At 40.6% G+C, this 20,768-nt stretch overlaps 1 protein-coding gene across 3 annotated transcripts in view; it reads right to left on the reverse strand.

Moving 5' to 3' along the window:
• Positions 1-20,768, reverse strand: part of HECW2 (HECT, C2 and WW domain containing E3 ubiquitin protein ligase 2) — a 222,162-nt gene that overhangs the window by 67,586 nt on the left and 133,808 nt on the right. For 2 of the 3 annotated variants that reach the window (XM_040427415.1, XM_040427417.1), the window contains 6 exons: positions 18,975-19,117; positions 12,517-12,617; positions 10,123-11,433; positions 7,660-7,755; positions 5,922-6,072; positions 1,818-1,927 (listed from right to left, as the gene is read on the reverse strand). In XM_040427415.1, coding sequence (XP_040283349.1) covers positions 1,818-1,927; positions 5,922-6,072; positions 7,660-7,755; positions 10,123-11,433; positions 12,517-12,617; positions 18,975-19,117 — 1,912 coding nt within the window. The remainder of the gene's footprint in view (positions 1-1,817; positions 1,928-5,921; positions 6,073-7,659; positions 7,756-10,122; positions 11,434-12,516; positions 12,618-18,974; positions 19,118-20,768) is intronic. The other variant, XM_040427416.1, reaches the window with a different exon arrangement.

A 20,768-nucleotide genomic window follows, 5' to 3' on the forward strand; every position in this document is an offset into this window, starting at 1 on the left:
AAGGGAGGGAGAGCGAGAGGCGGCACAGAGGATTAGGAGGCGGCACAGAAGTCCGGAAAGGCGGCGCTGGGCACGAACGGCGGCGGGTGCGGCCGGCACCTTGCATCCATTAACATCCCCTTGGGCACCTTATTTGTTTGACTGACAGGTTAGTAAAAGCTGTTTTTTAGCTAAATAAGCCCACAGATGACATTTATAAGCCCACATTAGGAATCGTGAAGACGCCCTGAACATCAGCATATTTTTAGCTGACAGGGGTGAAACCTGGTGACAGAATCCCTTTAATTTATCCCGCACTGTCAATGCCATTAGAAAAAATCCAGAATCTCTATTTTTCGCATAATTGACACAAAAAAAAAGGTGAGTGGAGCAGTGTCAGTGCCTGTCTGGGAGAGTGGTGCGTTGGGAAATTATGAATTTCAGCTACAATATCAAAGACAACCCAAGGACAAGAGCCAGTGGAGTAACTAGGACTGACTGGGCCCCACAGCAATTTTTTAACGGGCTCCCCCACCCCCAGCAACATCCTCCTTTGGGGCGGGCCTTTTCTGACTTCGGGCCCTGTAGAAGCCGCTTCCCCTGCTTCCACTATAGCGACCCCCCTGACAAGAGTGGTATTCTTCTTGCGGAAAAAAAAGCTAGACTCTTTAAAGGGGTTCTCTGGGAATTAAGAAAATAAAATTAAAATAATTAAATATAACTTTATTATAAATATATTCCCAAATACATTTCATCAGTTATAATGGCTCGTTTTGTCTGATGAGCAATCATTGGGAGAAATAAAATGGCCACCGTCCTATTAGTACACACAAAACCTGTCCTAATCGCATAGGAGGACAAGTTACTTCACAACACTGAGGTAAAGAGCTGCCTCATCGTCCGCTCTTCTCTGCTTGTCAAGGATTATGATCCTGAATATGGCCTTATGAACACGAACGTATTTTGTATCTGTGTCCGTTCCGTTTTTTTCTGCAGATAGGATGCAGACCCATTCATTTAAATGGGTCCGCAAAAAACGCGGACAGCACACCGTGTGCTGTCCGCATCAGTATGTCTGTTCCGTTGCCCCTCAAAAAAAAAAGTGCATGTCCTATTTTTTTCTAGTTTGCAGACAAGGATAGGCATTATTACAATGGATCCGCAAATAAAAAAGGATACCATACGGACGTCATCCGTTTTTTTTTTGCGGACCGCAAAACACATACGGTCGTGTGCATGAGGCTTGCAGCTGATAAGATCTTCAGCTGAATCCTTGTAGGAATGGAGTTCATGAGGAGACATGAAGTACAGAGAGGACGGACAGGACAGACTGTGGTAATAGAGACTGCATACAAGGGCTGCCACTCATTAGCCACACACTCACCCTCATCTGTGTCCTGAAGTAACTTGTTCTGGTGTGTGATTAGGACAGGTTTTGTATTTACTAATAGGACGGCAGCCATTTTATTTCTCCTGATGATTGCTCGCTTGACAAAATGAGTATTACAAAATTAGTATAACTAATGAAAGGTATTTGGGAATATATTTATAATAAAGTAATATTGAAGTATTTTCAGTAATTTTATTTTTTTAATTCCCAGAGAACCCCTTTAACAGGACAGGCTGTGGCAGGGCATTAGTATTGGTGGTAGATAAAGTGCGTGGGTTTAACTATTGCTTACAAAATAGGAATATGGAAAATAATGATCCCCTTATATATAACACATGATGATTGTCCTTAGAATATAGACATAATGTTAACCGGCAGGAGCTTATGGTAAGATTTACTGATGTCGGCAAAAGAAAAATTTGATCAATTTCCTAAATCTTTTACAGACCTGCATTTGAATGATGATAATCCACATCATCCCCTGCTACCGCCCCTTCAACCGGATGTGACACTTCCTCGGCTTGATCATTAGTCATCGTTCGTCGGATGCTTTGATACCTGTTATTGTAATAAAAAAATTTAAAAAATAAAGAAAAAAAATAATTACTCAGCGCACCTACTGATGGCCTTCAAATATGTACGTTCACATTTCAGAAATATCTGGTGGAATTAAACAAAGACTCTACAAATAATATATCAAGAAGGAATTATTATCTCTCAGCTATCTTTAACCCAGTGAATGGAGCCACAGTGATCATGCGCATCTGCTGCTGCAATGGACTGTAGGGAAATCTGACATTAAGGGGACATGCATCATCCACCTATGGCGTTTGTTGTAAAACCCTGATTTTGCAACTTTTCAAAAGCCACAGTGACTACTTTAGTCGCAACTGGCACTTTTACATTTAATTTAGACTACAGCTAAAATCATATTTATACTTTGTATGTCAACAATGAGCAATAGTGGTAGAATTGTTCCATATTACAGTAAATCACCGAAAAATGCTGCCTCATAACTTTAAATCTGCCCAAATGTTCTTATGTGGATACATTTCTTAACATTAACCCTTTACCGAATTATCACGTACATGTACGTGAGCGAATGTGGCTCCTTGCAATCCGCAGCATGGGCCCGGCTGACTCCATCGCCCCCCAGCGCTGCTCTGGCAGGGGGTCGATGGTCGCCATGGCAGCCCCGATGCCTTACACAGGCATCGGAGCTGCCAGCCTACGGAAGCCCAGGAGATTCAGCCTGACCACTAGGTCTCCTAGTCAACTGTCAGCGTCTCACTGTGTGAGACGCTGACAGTTCCAATTCAGTACAATGCAGAATGTATTGTACTGAATTGAAACAGGGATCAAACCCTGAAAAGATGAAGTCCCACAGTGGGACAAATATAAAAAGTAAAATATAATAAAAAAATAAAAGTTTCAAGTTAAAAAAAAACGTCCTTTTTCCAAAATAAAGTAAAAAAAAAAAATTGTTAAAAATAGAGAAAGTAGACATATTACTTATCGCCGTTTCCATATAGACCGGCGACTCTATAAAAGTATCACATGACTTAACCCCTCAGGTGAACACTGTCAAAAAATGTAAATAAAAACTGTGCTTAAAAAAAAATAATTTTGTCACCTTACATCACTAAAAGTGCAACACCAAGCGATCAAAAAGGCATATGCCCTCCAAAATAGTACCAATATAACAGTCACCACATCCCGCAAAAAATTAGTCCCTACCTAAAACAATCACTCAAAAAATAAAAAAAAGTATGGCTCTCAGACTATGGAGACACTAAAACATGATTTATTTTTTTGGTTTAAAAAATATTAGTGTATAAAACTTTAATAAATAAAATAAAAAGGTAGACATATTAGGTATTTCCACATCCGTAACGACCTGATCTATAAAAATATCACATAATTTAACCCATCAGGTGAACACCGTAATTTAAAAAAAAATAAAAACGGTGTAAAAAAGCCATTTTTTGTCACCTTACATCACAAAACGTGTAATACCAAGTAATCAAAAAGTCATACGCACCCCAAAATCATACCAATCTATCCATCATCTCATCCCGCAAAAAATGAGACCCTACTTAAGACAATCGCCCAAACAATAAAAAAACTATGGCTCTCAGAATATGGACACACTAAAACATGATTTTCTTTGTTTTAAAAATCCAGTTATTGTGTAAAACTTTAATAAATAAAAAAAAGTATACATATTAGGTATCACCGCGTCCATAATCACCTGCTGTAAAAAAATATCACATGACCTAACCCCTCAGGTGAACACCGTAAAAAAATAAAAATAAAAACTTCAAAAAAGCCATTTTCTGTCACCTTACATAACAAAAAGTGTAATACCAAGTGATTAAAAAGTCATACACACTCCAGTACCAACAAAACCGTCATCTCATCCCGCAAAAAATGAGATCCTACATAAGACAGTCGCCCAAAAAAATAAAAATATGGCTTTCAGAATATGGAGACACTAAATAATAATTGTCATATTTGGTATTGTCGCGTCCGTAACAACCTGCTCTATAAAAATACCACATGATTTAACCCATCAGATGAACATTGTAAATAACAAAAAATAAAAATGGTGCCAAAACACCTATTTTTTGTTACCTTGCCTCACAAAAAGTGTAATATAGAGCAACCAAAAATCATATGTACCCTAAAATAGTACCAACAAAACTGCCACCTTATGCCGTTGTTTCCAAAATTGGGTAATTTTTTGGAGTTTCTACTCTAGGGGTGCATCAGGGGGTCTTCAAATGTGACATGGCCCTCCAAAAACCAAATGGCATTCCTTTCCTTCTGCACCCTGCTGTGTGCCCGTACAGCAGTTTACGATCACAAATGGGGTGTTTCTGTAATCTACAGAATCAGGATAATAAATATTGAGTTTTGTTTGGCTGTTAACCCTTGCTTTGTTACTGGAAAAAATTGATTAAAATGGAAAATCTGCCAAAAAAAGTGAAATTCTGAAATTTCTTCTCCATTTCCCTTTAATTCTTGTGGAACACCTAAAAGTTTAACAAGGTTTGTAAAATAAGATTTGAATACCTTGAGGGGGTGGTTTCTAAAATGGGGTCATTTTTGGGTGTTTTCTATTATGTAAGCCTCACAAAGTGACTTCAGACTTGAACTGGTCTTTAAAAAGTGGGTTTTGAAAAATTTCAAGATTTACTTCTAAATTAACTAAAATGATCCAAACATGAAGTAGACATATGGGGAATGTAAAGTAATAACTATTTTTTGGAGGTATTACTGTCTATTATAAAAGTAGAGAAATTGAAATTTGCAAATGTTTCAAAAATTTCGGTAAATTTTGTATTTTTTTATAAATAAATCATGATCATGAAGTACAATATGTGACGAGAAAACAATCTCAGAATGGCCTGGATAAGTAAAAGCGTTTTAAAGTTATTACCACACATGTGACAAATCTGACATGTCAGATTTGCTAAAAATGGCCTGGTCCTGAAGGTAAAAACTAACTTGGTCTTGAAGGGGTTAAAGGCTGTGTTCACCTTTGGGGGCATTTTTTCTTTTATAATTGCATTTTACTCCCTTAGGGCTAAAACACACTTTATTAATTGTCGTTATTAATTTTTTTTAGCAGGTTTTGTTATAAAGAGTTATATCTTTGCCTAGCTGTGAGGATCTTACTTTCACTTTTACTCTGAGCTGTCATCTAAGGGGCTATGTGTAGTCCTTATCTCTGATCTCCTAAGAGCTCATAAACACTTATTTAAGCCTTAGTCTTATCAGTTTGATAGGAGTTTAGCTATAATAAGTGTTTATGAGGTCAGGAGATCAGAGATGAGAGCTACACATGAGCTGTCAGATGACGGGATTCAGAGAAATAAAAAAATAAATAAATAAATAAAAAGAAAGGAGGCATTCACACGCCCGTTTCCGTTTTTGCGGTCTGCAAATTTCAGATCCACAAAACATGAATACTGACCGTATGCATTCCAGATTTCACAGATCAGCATGTCCTGCCCTTTGTTAAAATAGAACATGTTCTATTCTTTTGCGGGGATGCAGAACAGACATACGGATGCGGACAGCACACTCATTTTGGGCTAAAAATATATATTTTTAAATCATTTATTAAATATTGTAGCCGTTTTTGAGATACAGGGGTTAAATTTCAGTCTATATGCTGTCACTTTCTGTTTAGGGAGCATTCACACGACCATATTTTCAGTTCATTGGAACTGCAAAAGATGTGGACAGCATACAGTGTGCTGTCCACATCTTTTGCAGTTCCAATGAACTGAAATTAACTTAAAATATAGTCATGTGAATGCTCCCTAAACAGAAAGTGACAGCAAATAGACTAAAATGTAACCCCTATAACTCAAAAACGGCTAAAATTTTTAATAGAAGAATTTAAAAATAATTTTTCTCCCCAAAAGGAGTAAAATGCAATAAAAAAATTGCCCCAAAGGTGTCCATAGCCTTTTAAAAGCCTACATATTTCCTAATGTACAGTAAATGAGGTACTGTAAAAATCACCAGTATATATTCTCACCGTCTATTAAGCTGCTCCATTTGCTGAATTGAGTTTGATCTCTGCAAGATCTGTGGAGCTGGAGGAGCTGTAGGTCGTTGCCATGTTGTCGTACGATTTACATGATCCACATAAAATATTCTACCATGACTGTCAATCCGCGCTTCCCAATCTAAAAATCAGCAAATATACAAAATACATTTGAAGGCAACTTTTCAATAAAAGCATTCAATATACAGTCAAAAACTAAGCAGGGGTGCACCACCAATGAGGCCAGGTGAGGCGATCACCTCAAGTAGCACCAGGTAGGGCTAATAGGGGGGCAGCAGAAGGGTGAATGACCGCTTTCATTGTGGCAAAGGGGTTAGGTTAAGAAATTGGCATGGGGGGGGGGGGGGGGAGGGGCGCCGTTTCAGTTTTCACCTCAGGCAGCAGAAAGGCTAGGTGCACCCCTGAAGCTGAGCATAACTTTATTGTTCTCATAAACAGGTTTGTTAAAAAGCAAGATCCAAGTTTTAAACAGTGTTTCGATATATTATAGCCGATGGTCCCATGTTCATATGTGCCCGCATTGCTGGGAAAAATGATGATGATGATGGTGATATATGCAAATGAGCCTCTAGGAGCAACAGGGGTCTTACCATTACACCTAGAGGCTCTTCTCCCCCTGCAACTGCCCAGGCAGTGAAAATGTCATCACACCTGGTCCTGTCAATCAAAGTGCCGAGGGCCTGGCAGTTGCAGAGATTGGGGCTGTACTCTCACTAATTCTGCACCATTAGCTCACCTATGATCATTAAAGGGGTTGTGCCAAAATTGAAATGTATCCCCTATCCACGGGATAGGGAATAAGAGGGAAATTTATCAAAACTAGTGTAAAGGAAAACGGTCTCAGTTGCCCATATCAACCAATCAGATTTCACCTTTCCTTTTCTATAGGAGCTCTGAAAAAAAGGTGGAATCTGATTGGTTGCTTTGGGAAACTAAGCCAGTTTTCCTTTCTAATACAACTCCCCCTTTTATGTCTGATTGATGGGGTCTTAGCGCTAGGATCATGAGAATGGGGGTCCTGGTGTCCACCTGTATCACTGGAATGGCAGTCAAGTGTAGACATTGCCAATCCATTCATCTCTATGGGACTGGCGTACGTAGCCGAGTAATGTACTCAGCTTATCTTCAGCAATCCCATGGAGATGAATAGAGCGGCAGCATGCAGGTGTGACCGCGGCTCCAATAATATGGGGAGACACAAAACCCAGTTTTTTTGGAGAATGAAAGGTGGAATCTAATTTGTTGCTATGGGCAACTAAGCCAGTTTTACTTTACACCAGTTTGATAAATGACCCCCCATAGTCTCTGCATCCTCGACTACACACTGGTAGAACTTATAGCTGAACTGTATGCCACCTCATAGTTAGGTAGGTTCAATCACCTGGCACACTGACTGAGAAGATGAGCCCAATTTATTAAGAGGTCTGTACCTCTTACAGGGAATCTGTCACCATGATCTTAGACTAATATCGGCCTTTGTACTGCAGGTAAGTCCAGATCACAATTTTTTATTTTCCTACTGCCCACCGTTCCCCTGCTGTCAGCTCTCATAGCTGTAAGGACTGCCAGGGGCAGACTGGTCATAGACCCCACAGGGAAATTTCCTTGTGGGCCAATGCCCAGGGTGCATAAGTCATTTTATAGTGCGAAGATTAAGAAAGCGAAAAAGGTAGATAAAAAGTGACACTGGAATTAAATAAGGTCTCACTAGGTGGTAAAGCTTCATCTATTCTCTGGTATCTGCTGACATCTTGTCGGATTGAAGGAAGTGACCGCAGTGGTTGATGGCCATTCACTTGGGAACCTGCGGCATAACACAATATTGAAAAAAAAAATGTCCCACTAGGAGGTAAAAAAAAAAATCTTATGTCAAAGGCGTTATGTTTAAGCTACGTTCACATGTGCAGTAGCCTGATCCGGCAGAAAACAGCCTGCCAGAGTTCACCGGATCTGGCTTTGCTGGATACTACCGTTCACTGCCAGATCCCATAGAGTCAGGCATGCTCAACCTGCGGCCCTCCAGCTGTTGTAAAACTACAACTCCCACAATGCCCTGCTGTAGGCTGATAGCTGTAGGCTGTTCGGGCATGCTGGGAGTTGTAGTTTTGCAACAGCTGGAGGGCCGCAGGTTGAGCATGCCTGCATAGACTATAACAGGATCCGGCCACTTACTGGTATGAGTGTTGGGTTTCATCCAGACAAAAAAAAAAAACATTGCATGCATTATAATCTATGGGATACGGTGATGGGTAGTATCCAGCAATACCAGATCCGGTGAACTCCGGCAGGGTGTTCTCTACTGCACATAAGTATTTAGTGTAAGGCTACATTCACATCAATTTTCTTTAGTGTTGATAAAGAGACATTACTTGGACATGTGCCTTAAATCACTGGTATGTGTAATTAAAGGAACTTTATAAAGCAATCTATTGTACTACCCTGGCAACTATGTACAGGTCTAATTACTGAACTAAACAATTAATAAGAGAAGCATCATAAAAATGAAGAAAAGCATAGAAAAATCTGGTAATGCTATAGCTTAGTGGTCAGCCTTACATGTAGAGATCCCAGGTTTGCATCTTATGAGAGACTTTCAGATTTTTTCTTCAGATATTTTTTTTCTCCCTCGTTTAACCCATAATAAAAGTCTATATCCTTATGATATTGAGAAGAATTTTTTTTTTTATGCTTAGAAAAATAAAATATTTAGCTGGTTTCTTTATAATCATATATTGTGTCTGTGAATAAACCAGAAATATGTTTTAGGTTCCTAAGCATAAAAATATAGTAAGGTTATATAATTTTATTATGGGTTAATTGTGAGAGAAAAAAATATATACGTCACTCCTGGGACTTGAACTAAAGACCTTTACATGCAAGGCTGACCACTTAGCTTTCTAAGGATAGAAAAAACATTATTTCCTATGTGGTTAAGCTATAGCTTAGTGCTAACACATACTACTGGTGTCTTTATTATTAGAGATGAGCGAATTGAAAAGTTCGATTCAGCTGATTCGCCAAATTTTACCAAAAAATTCGCTTCATGACAAATTACTTAGTCACAAAGAACATTTTTTTGTAAGTAGCGGGTGCAATGACAGGGAGCTATTATAGCGCCGCCCCCATCATTGTACTCCTCAGATTCAGCGTTCATACATGATCGCAGATTCGCTGCATCTGAGTGTAAAAACTGTGTAAAATCATCAATAATTTTATTTTTTTTTATCAAACTTACCGCCTCCATTTGCTCGCAACGGGTTGGCTGCCGCCATCTTGCTTGAACATCTGGAGCGAAATTTTGCGCGTTGCGAGATCACGTCATCACGCTGGCCGGCGTGGAGACGTACGGGATTTCATCCGAGATCTTCAAACAAGATGGAGGCTGGCGGCCTGTCTCGAGCAAATGGAGGAGGTAAGTTTGAATTTTTTAGTTTTTTACTCTATTTCAGATTAAATCGATTCACTGACATGAAGCACGAGGAAATTCCGGTTCGAGGCAAATCGAATTTATCCTGAAATTCGGATCGAATTCCACTTCGTGGGATTTGATTCGCTCATCTCTATTTATTATCATATATTGTGCTTGTGAAAAAAGCTGTAATATGTATATTAGCTTTCTAAGTATAGAAATCCACTCTTCTAATTATGGTAAGGCTATAGTACATAGTATATATATGATATGTACACACTAGGACACAGCTCTGCCCTCAGCATACTGATGTCTAGCCCTGTCAATCAAGAGGAGGGGGGGGGTGTACTGTGCAGCTGTTTGACATACAGACAAAAGAAAAGCATCATTTAAATCATATCAGGCATTATGTCTGATTTATTAGGGTTGATCATGCTGACAGAGCCTCTAATTATTATTGGTTACAATATGTAATTTAAAGAGTCTCCTGACATGTCTGTTTAGACTACTTGCATCCTCATGGAATAACAATTTTGTGCAATCTACCGCTATCCAAACAGTGCTGTTAATCTCAGACTGAGCACGGATAAACTCACAACTGGTAACACCCAGCTGGAAGTTTAGTTGAGGAATGACACAACATCGAGTTCTATGAAAAGATGCTCCTGAATTGTTATTGCATGGGGAATGCAAGCAGTTACTAAAACAAATACGGTATATTAGGAGAGATGATAGGTCATCTTTAGAGATAAAATGGCTTACCTGCTGTGGCACCTTCACTTTGCAAGGTACTCTGTAAAATATCCATCGATGATGCCTGTGCTCCGCCGGAATCCTCATCCTGAGTGTGTTGCCTACTGGTGGTAGCTGTTTGTACATTTCTTCTCTGCCAAATTTCCTCTGTCTCATCTCCTTCACACATTTCTGCTCCACTTTGATCTACCTCTTTGTTTCTGTTGATGTTCACAGTTGGAAGGGAACAAGGGTTGCATTGGGAAGCCTGCACCTCAAAATCAGTGGAAGGCCCAGATCCGAAAACAGAAGCCCCCCATCCCTCAAAATTTGCATATAGAGCAGGGCTTTCCGAACTGTCTACAGACGAAGAACATGTACTTTGCGTAAAACTTCCCGAAGTAAAGTTAAAATTAAAAATAACATCTCTGCCCTCATTATTTGTCCTTTCTTCGACACCGCCACCGTCTTCACATGCAGTTTGTGTATTAGTCGAAATACATGCTCCTATTTCAGACCCTTCCTGAGCGGGTGGACATAATGTAGGCTCAGATATATTTGCATCAATGTCACTCTTCCCGATTTCAGTTGTTTCAAACACCTCCCCATTAACATGTGAGGGTTCCTGTACCCCCTCACAAATGCACAGCGCAGTGTCCGTCTCCTCAACAACACCGCCTACTGTACCTTCAGCCTTCCCTCCAACTGCTCCGAACATTGGTTGTTCTGTATTTAAAGTCTGAGCGTTACCTTCTGAAACATCAGACGTTTGTGGGTTCAGCTGTGTATTTTCGGAACTGCTATGCTCCTCTCGACTTGAGGATATATGAAAAGAACAGTCTTTTTTTGCATCGTTACTACAGCGTAGCACGAGTCCGCCTTCTTCCAGTAATGGTGAATGACACATCGCCTCTTGCTGACATTCATGATCTTCTTCGTCTGAATCAATATGAAGCATTGCATTGAGCCTTGTATCTGTGGGAAAACTGCTCCGTAGCTTTGGCGAAGCTCCAAGTGGCCGATCGCAAGGAACAGACGCAGGAGCGCAAGACTTAGCATTGTTATTATTCTGTTCAATTGCATCAAGGTAATCATTAAGAGAGTCCTGGCGGTTTCGAATAGGTGACAGCCTCGAAGAGGTGCTAGCCGTCTCATTACAGTTTGTCTCAACGGTGATGCTTGATCTTACCCCGTCCAGTAAAGACTCTGCATGTAGGGGGCCATTGGAATATGAAGGTGAATCGTGACCTGCAGGGCTATCTTCATCGTCGGAAGGTGTACCGAGATCACCGTTGATATTGTTGGTAGCAAGCAGCGTGCCGACTGCCTCCGGAGAAGCATCTACGAAGAAATATTGAAAAGTAATTATTACAAATAGTTGAAGAATGTGGTCACATAATGAATCTTAACGGTTGTCTTTCACAACATTCCCAGTTAATAATTTATACAAAATTGTATTGCATGAGCCTATAATATGCATTAAAGGGAATAAAAAAGCCTAAAGCCAACTCAAAATATGTAATGCAATATTAATACAGCTCAACACACTTTGGGGGGAATTCACCATGAGGGAAATATTAGAAGTCAGTTTTCGATGAGTCTGCGTTGGCATACTTAACGCCAAATCAATTAAAAGCATCAACACTTACCCACTTTCTGCCCTGTGCTACGTCCTGCCCGCTGCGGTTTGTTTTTCACTTACAATGGTGAGACCAGTGATTGGCTGCATGGTGACCTATGTGCACAGAATGTCACCGCTGCAGCCAGGATAAGTTCACCATTTTCTTCCAACAAAGAAAAACATACGCCGGTTAATTAAAGGGGTTGTCTGCTTTTTACTATTGATGACCTATCCTCAGGATAGGTAATCAATATCAGATTGTCGGGGTTTTGACTCCCGGCACCCCCGCCGATCAGCTGTTTGAAGAGAAGGCAGCGCTTGTATGAGCACTGCTTTCTCTGCTCTGTTTAACTGCTCGCTGCAACATTTGTAGTGGTGAGCAGTGCAATTACAAGTACGGCATCCCCCATTCACTTCTATGGGATGGCTCTATCTGTTCAAGCGAAGGGAATACGCCGTCCCATAGAAGTGAATGGGGACACCATACTTGTTCTTACACCTGCTCAACACCGAGCAGGTAAACAGAGCAGAGAAGGCAGCACTCGTACGAGCGCTACTTTCTCTTCAAGCAGCTTGATCGGAGGGGGTGCTGGGTGTGATATCCTGAGGATAGGTCATCAATAGTAAAAAGCGGACAAAACCTTCAACTTCACAGTTTTAGAATCTATTAGGCTGGAAAACGACTTGGAACTAGAGCTAATAAATCAATGCATACAGTGTCACTGTCTCATATATAGCCATTACATAAATGAATATGAAATAACATTCAGGCATGTAATCACAGGTTTCTCACATTTCCTTACCATCATGAATTGATGATGTTATTTCAACTTTGAACTGTAAATATCCGCTTACATGATCAGTTGGGAGTCTTCTACCCAGATTATAACTTAGTACCTGGTCACTGAAAGCAGACAAAAGGTAAGTATATTATGCATGGGCGTGATCTCAAGTATCATCTACAACCATCTGACCAATAAAATACTGCTTACTATTTTATTCTGCGGTTAAAGGTCCTCTTCTAATCTATAAGAGCTAAGGGGTGCTGAATCTCCTTAAAGAGACCACTCCGGCAAGTACTCTGTGGTATGGAGACTTATTGGCAATGCTCCATGAAAACCGAATATGCAAAGAGGCATCTTCCAAGAAAGAGAATTATCTTGCCCGCACAACTCTATTGAAAGTGGCTCCCTATGAATCAAGATCCCACTTTTAAACAAGCCTTGGTATATAACCAAGCCAGATATCCATCTGTAGACACCTGTTTTGGGCTGCTCTTTGCATATTTGTTTCCCATGGAACATTACCAATAGGCAGTGGCATAGCGTGGGGGGAGCCGGGGGGACCATTGCCCCGGGCGCCAGACTGCAGTGGGCGCTGGCCTGGCCGTCAACTTACTTTTAATTTGATTGCTAAGTAGTATGTGCTGTCTGAACTGTGCTGAATCTTGCTAATAGGCGCAGGCCGTGGCCACTGCGCTGCGCAGCCGGTGGACTCCACAATGCTGAGGAGCGGTATTAGCCGAACTGAGCTTCCGCCTCTGATGAATCATCAGGCGCGCACGGCACTCCTTTGTCGTCGCCGCCCACCTTCCAGGCGGGAAGGACACTGCAGTGCGGAGCAATAAGAAGAAGATGGCTGCCGCATGCCGCAGCTAAGTGTTCAGCCTGCCGCGCTGCCTGACTGAGCCTCTCAGCCAGCTCTCAGCCAGTTTATAAAATTATTTTTAGACCAAAATCAGTAAAATGCAGTGATAAAAATGACCCTGAAGGTGTCCTTGGCCTTTAAGGAGAAGTATACTATTACCATGCACTTCCACAAGCTGTCTGTTATCATCAGTTAGAAGCTTCTTCTCAGGAAGATATTTGATATATCTATATCTGCAGTTATATTCTCTGCATGTGCTGTCTATAGCTGAACATTATCACAGCAACATGCTATACACTGTAAATAAGACACAATGGAAAGCAGCACCTAACAAACCTTTACCACCAATTAAGAACATTAATTCAATAGTTTTGGGTGATATTTATATAACTAATGTTGGATACAGTATTTGTTGTACTTTCATTTTCTATAATGGTCACCATTTTATTTGTATTTAGTTATTTTATATCTACAGTTTTGTAGTATAGCAAGTATAAACATAGTCCTCAACATTCAAACAGCGACACAAAGAAGGAAAAGGGGTCCATACATTATGTCACCCCACACTATAATCCCAGGAGTAGGACCAGTGTGATGTTCCCTTGTGAAGACCTCTTCACAGTGTTGCCCACATGGCCTCCAGGCCAATCTCTGGCTATCATTGAGTCCAAGACAAAAGCGAGATTCATCGCTGAAGATAGACCTCCATCCCAGCCCGCATTGCCATCTTGCTCAGCCCCATGATAGCCTTTTTTGAGCAGTGGTATGAAGTTAATGAAAACACCTGTAGCTGGACATCTTGTTTGTAGCCCAATGTCATGCAAACATTTTCTGTCATGCAAACGCTGTAGGCTCTGGATGTGACGTCCAATTTTACTTCTAGTACAGAATGGATAACTACGCATCATTCTTCTAATCAGACGACCATGTATCCATGTAGAGGTTCGCTTTGTGCACCTCTTGCTGCAATTCCAGTTCGTCGTTGTTCTCCCAACCACTGGGACAAGCAACGTTGCACAGTGCTGACATCTTGGCTTAGGCGCATATCAATCTGCCAGGGTGATAAACCATGGCCTCTTTTTTCAAGGTTTCGGTCCCTCTCAGATTGCACAAGTGACAATAACTGGCATGTCAAAGAACAGGAGGCATCCCACCCTACTTGTTCCGATTTTTGAGATTTCATGTGGCTAAAAATCTTTGGTGCTTAATAACCCCTATAGCTGGTGGTGGATCTGGCCTGTACATAACTTCGGCGGATCCTCTGCCACTTCTAAATATAAGACAGCTTCCTAGCTGTCATACAGTTAGACCATTTTGTACATCTAAAACAAGTGTAAAAAATGGTAGGTGAGACAGGCCTACTGGCCCACCTCATTTCCCGCCACACCCACTTGCTTAGATCTGGCGTGAGCAGGGAAAAGTCACAGATTGTGGTGTAAAGAACCTAATTTAGGCATATTTCTGCTTTCATGTCCCTTTCGTATGATCTCATGTTGGAAATGGTTTATTTTATTATCTTTTTTGAGGGGAGGGTATAGGGGGCAACACTTCAATTCATCTTGGGGCACAATGAATTCTATTTACGTCCCTCGTGATCATGCCCAAAACTGCTGAAAGTGGGGCCTAACCAATAATGCTTCCTTATCTCTCCTAAGACCAACAAATATGGTAGTTGTCGATAGGGGCAAGTGAGCGGCCTTTAATTTTCTAAAACGGAAACCAATAAAACTGTGGCGGAATTGTGGTTGTTTTTAAATAATTCCACACCATTTAAAATTTTCCCTATTCCCACTACATTGTATGTAACCGTAAATGGTGCCATTAGAAAGTACAACTTATCCTGCAAGAAACAAGCCCTCATACGGTTAAGTGAAAACGTTATGGCTCTTGGAATGCTGGGAGTAAAAAATGTAAGTAATCAGGTTGCTTAAATAGAATTTAAACCATATTTATTGGAATCCGATTTCTGAAATTTTCTGTAAGCAAAAATGCAATGCACTATTCATTTAATAACTGGAAAACATTGTTATACACTTAATAAATTGTAAGGAATCTATTAATTTGTCCTCATAAAAAGTTATAAAATCTAAATATATATATGTCCTGGAAATGCAGAGAATTGTGTGCAAATCTTTGGAGGAAAAACATACTACTGAGCATGTGCAGCACAGTTTCAGGCATTGTAACTAAGGGCCTTGGAGCAGCATAAAGATATCTAGTATAAGGGACAGGGGAGAAAACAGATGAGGTGAGAAGAGATTTTCTTTCACCATTTGAACACCGGGCTTATCACTAATTATAGTATAAGAACAGGAAAGAACAGAGGGGAGATGAGAACTGATTACCTCTCACCACTAGAACACCTTGCTTATCATTGTTTATAGTATAAGGACAGGAAAGAACTGATTATCTCTCACCACTAGAACACCCTGCTTATCACTGTTTATAGTATAAGGACAGGAGAGAACACAGGAAAGGTGGGAACTGATTATCTATCACCACTAGAACACCTTGCGTATCACTGATTATGGGATAAGGACAGGAGAGAGCTGATTATCTATCACCACTAGAACACCGGTCGTTTCACCATTTATAGTATAAGGGGGCAGGAGAGGATACAAGAGAGGTGAGAACTGATTATCATCACTAGAACACGCTGCTTATCACTGTTTATAGTATAAGGACAGAAGATAATATATGAGAGGTGAGAACTGAATTTCTATCACCACTTGAACACCCTGCTTATCACTGTTTATAGTATTAGGGACAGGAGAGAACACAGGAGAGGTGGGAACTGATTTTCTATCACCACTTGAACACCTTGCTTATCACTTTTTTTTTATAAGGGCCTTAGATTGATAGAACATAAAATATCTTTTGGATTAATGTGTAAACTTTTCTAAATTTATATGAAAGTCAATAAATTAATTACACAATATTAATAACATGATATTTTTTTAACCTGGAGTCGGTAGATTTCTACTGATTTTGGCCTCATGCACACGACAGTATTTTTTCACGGTCCGCAAAACAGGGTTCCGTTTTTCCGTGATCCGTGACCGTTTTTTCGTCCGTGGGTCTTCCTTGATTTTTGGAGGATCCACGGACATGAAAAAAAAAGTCGTTTTGGTGTCCGCCTGGCCGTGCGGAGTCAAACGGATCCGTCCTGAATTACAATGCAAGTCAATGGGGACAGATCCGTTTGACGTTGACACAATATGGTGCAATTTCAAACGGATCCGTCCCCTATTGACTTTCAATGTAAAGTCAGGAGTTAATATACCATAGGATCAGAGTTTTCTCCAATCCGATGGTATATTTTAACTTGAAGCGGGACCATCACCATGGGAACGCCTCTATGTTAGAATATACCAGAATATACGGATTTGAGTTAGATCGTGAAACTCAGATCCGACAGTATATTCTAACACAGAGGCGTTCCCATGGTGATGGGGACGCTTCAAGTTAGAATATACTGAGAACTGTGTACATGACTGCCCCCTGCTGCCTGGCAGCACCCGATCTCTTACAGGGGGCTGTGATCCGCACAGTGCAGCACCTGAGGGGTTAATTGTGCGGATCACAGCCCCCTGTAAGAGATCGGGTGCTGCCAGGCAGCAGGGGGCAGTCATGTACACAGTTCTCAGTATATTCTAACTAGAAGCGTCCCCATCACTATGGGAATGCCTCTGTGTTAGAATATACTGTCGGATTTGAGTTTTCACGAAGTGAAAACTCAGCTCTGAAAAAACTTTCATACAGACGGATCTTCGGATCCGTCTGTATGAAAGTAACCTACGGCCACGGATCAAGGACGCGGATGCCAATCTTGTGTGCATCCGTGTTCTTTCACGGACCCATTGACTTGAATGGGTCCGTGAACCGTTGTCCGTCAAAAAAATAGGACAGGTCTTATTTTTTTGACGGACAGGAAACACGGATCACGGATGCGGCTGCAAAACGGTGCATTTTCCGATTTTTCCATGGACCCATTGAAAGTCAATGGGTCAGCGAAAAAAAACGGAAAGCGGCACAACAGCCACGGATGCACACAACGGTCGTGTGCATGAGGCCTTTGACTCTACCCAAAACAAACTTCGACTCTGACCCCACAGCTCTGTTTTAAAACATGCTGTTTAAAGGGAATCTGTCACCAGTTTTATTGTGTCTCAACTATGGGCATCATAAAGTAGTGACTGATTCCATTACCATAATGCTGGCTCACTTTCTTTAAGTGACCTAGCTGTTTTGCCAAAATCTTACACTCAACAGCCCCAGTGCATAATGATGAGTCCCCATTTTCATGAGCTCCTGGCTTTCCCCTCCCACCTGCTGTTCATTCAGTTGGAAAAAAATTGGCAATTAGAAGCAGGTGGGTGGGGAGAGCGGTGAGCTCATGAATATGGGGACGCATTGGCATACGCTGGAGCTGTTAGGATTTATAAGTGAGGGCAGCAGAAAACTTGTGACAGATTTCATTTAACTCTGTCAACTTTGTACTTACCGTTAGCTATATATGTTAGTGTCACTGTAATTAGTACTATTGCTGTAATTGCTGTCTTTGCTTTGGAGGGGGGGGGGGGGGGGGGAATTAAAGTTTAATGGTAGTGAGAACCTTTCACAAGAAAATAACCATTTTTTTTTCAAACCGGTCCGATCAACTATAACCTATAAGCTATAACCAGTCAAATATTTTCCCAGCAGCGCCCACGAGTGTAGCCCTTAGTACCACCTTAGATGGTTCTGCCAGTACATTAATATCTTATTAGAGCATATGGAAAGTCCTGATTCTGCATTTACTGTATTTTTCACTTTAAAGAGGAAAATTTGAAAAAATATATTTTTCATCACACCCCCAATCTTCTCCAGATCTCAGATCAGACTCCCAAACTTTATCAGACCTCAGATCAGATCCCCCAATCTGTATCAGACCTCAGATTAGACCACCAAACTTTATCCGATCTCAGATCAGATCCCCCAATCAGACCCATAATTTGTATCAGACCACAGATCAGACCCCCAAATCTGCATTAGACCTCAGATCAGACCCCCAATCAAACCATCAATGAGTATCAAATCTCAGATCAGACCCCCAATCTGTATCAGACCTCAGATCAGATCCACAATCTGTATCAGACCTCAGAGCAGACCACCCAATCAGACCTCAGATCAAAATATAAAATAAATGAACTTACCTTTCCTGCTCTGGACAGCGTGCTTTTTCTGCACTCACTGCTCCCTGGTCTTCTGCTGGCCCAGCACTACACTGTGATCTGACGCCTCACAGTGTCAGGTCATAGTGCGCACCTATGTGCACTACGTCCTGACACTATACACAGTCAGGACACAGGGCAGCGTGGGGCCAGCAGAAGACCAGGGAGCGGTGAGTCCAGCCAGCGCTAGCAGCGTATAGTCCCTGTACCTCCTGCATACTATTCAGCACTTCTATATTGGAAGTGCTCATTAGTATCTGCTTTATAAGACACACTGCCAATTTCCACCCACTTTTGGGGAGGATAACTGCTACTTATAAAGTGAAAATAAGATATATTGTAAAGAAAAAGTTATTATACTTCAAGTAACAATACATTAGTTTCAGAAACTATATATTTACCCAATTGCATGTCTTTCCAAGAGCCTTTGTACTGGAATAGTTAATTTTCCAAGGAACCTTTTGATGATGGGGCGACTTTTGGCAAATTTATCTTTTAGTTCAACTTCTAAAACATCCGTCAGAAGAGCAACAAAGGAATATTTCTGAATGAAAAAAAGAACTGTTAAAATGGCAAACAGTCCAGAATAAGTACATGTTCTTACAACATTAACATTCCTTTCATCTGGCACCAATTTAATAAAACAGATGGCAAAAAATTTGTTATTCTTCTATTGTCTGACGGCAACCAATAAAACCAACAGAAAGAAAGATCACAATAAAATAAGTATATAGTATATAATATAGTTTAGTGTAGAGACAATTGGCTGATTATCACAATTTTGTGACTGAATACTAGATTAAACCCTACCTGACAGCAATTTTAATTTTTTCTTCTTCATTTTTTACTCCCTGCCTTCCATGAGCGATAACTCGTTTACTTTTCCATACACAGTCATACACTTGCGAAACAAGTTGTACTTTTTTATGAAACAATTTAATATTGCATATGAATCTGGAAAAAATGTTAAATAGAACGGTACTGGAAAAAAAATGCAATTCTGCCATAATTTATGGGTTTCAGTTTGAGAGCATTCCCTATGCGGTAAAAACTACATGTGAATTATATTCTGTGGTTCAGTACGATTACAGGTATACCATTTTTTAAATAGTTTTTTTTGTGTTTTAATACTTAAAGGGTTATTCTGGTTGTTAGACGTTAACCGGTTGTTAGAGCGTTGGGGGTCCTACCTCTGAAACCCCCGCGATCACGAGAATCGAGGCCCCGTACCCCCTGCAGCCCCTATGAAAGGAACAGAGTGGCAGGTTGCACATGCGTGTGGCTACTCCATTCATTTTCACCAATCTAATATTTATCCCCTATCTTGTGGAATACCCCTTTAAAAATAAAAAAATGCCATATTTTGACCCTAGTAACCTTTTTATATTTAAATCTATGAAGCTGTGTAAGGGCTCATTTTTGGGGGAGAGCTGTATTTTTAATTGATACCATTTGGGGGTTATACGAATTTTGATCACTTTTTATAATTTTTATTTTATTCAATTTTTTGGGGAGGTGAAGCAGCGAGTTGGCAAATTTTTTTCCCCATTACGCTGTTCACAGTACAGGATAAATAATTTTAATAGTTCGCGCATTTTGGGACACAACTTTATTAATGATTTTTATTGTTTATTTTTATTTGTAAAATGGGGAAGGGAGGTGATTTCTATATATATATTTTTTTTATAAAAAAAAAGAAGACCACTGAAGTCTATGGGAGACTCACTAAGATCCTATTAAGCCCTGGTAGGACTTGATTGGAAGTTTGCTGTGGCAGACCTCAGAGCGCCTTGGAGGCTTCAGAAGGCCCCAGGTTGCCATTGCAACTGAATTACTCCTGTGCTCTCATTGCAGAGATGCTGCTTGGTCACTGGGAGCGAAGCACTCCCGGTAACTGACCGCTCAGATGCAGTGGTCACAATTGATCATGGCATGTAAGTGGTTAAAAGTCTGTGATCGGCTTTGTCTCCAATCAAAATACTCTGCTACCTCATGTCTGCTGTGTAAAACAGCAGGCACTCGGTGGCTATGGTGCCCACTCTGCTCCTGAGCAGTGCCATCTTTAAAGACCCAAAAAATATGTACCACATATACCACAGTGAAATTACTTTAACCCTTTACATGTCAGGAAGGGGTTAAAAGAATTTTACTGTGGTACTGTGTGTGTGGCACATTAGCAGACGGCGGTGTCAGAT

The sequence above is a fragment of the Bufo bufo genome, chromosome 4 (assembly GCF_905171765.1).
Source record: "Bufo bufo chromosome 4, aBufBuf1.1, whole genome shotgun sequence".
Classification (NCBI taxonomy): domain Eukaryota; kingdom Metazoa; phylum Chordata; class Amphibia; order Anura; family Bufonidae; genus Bufo; species Bufo bufo.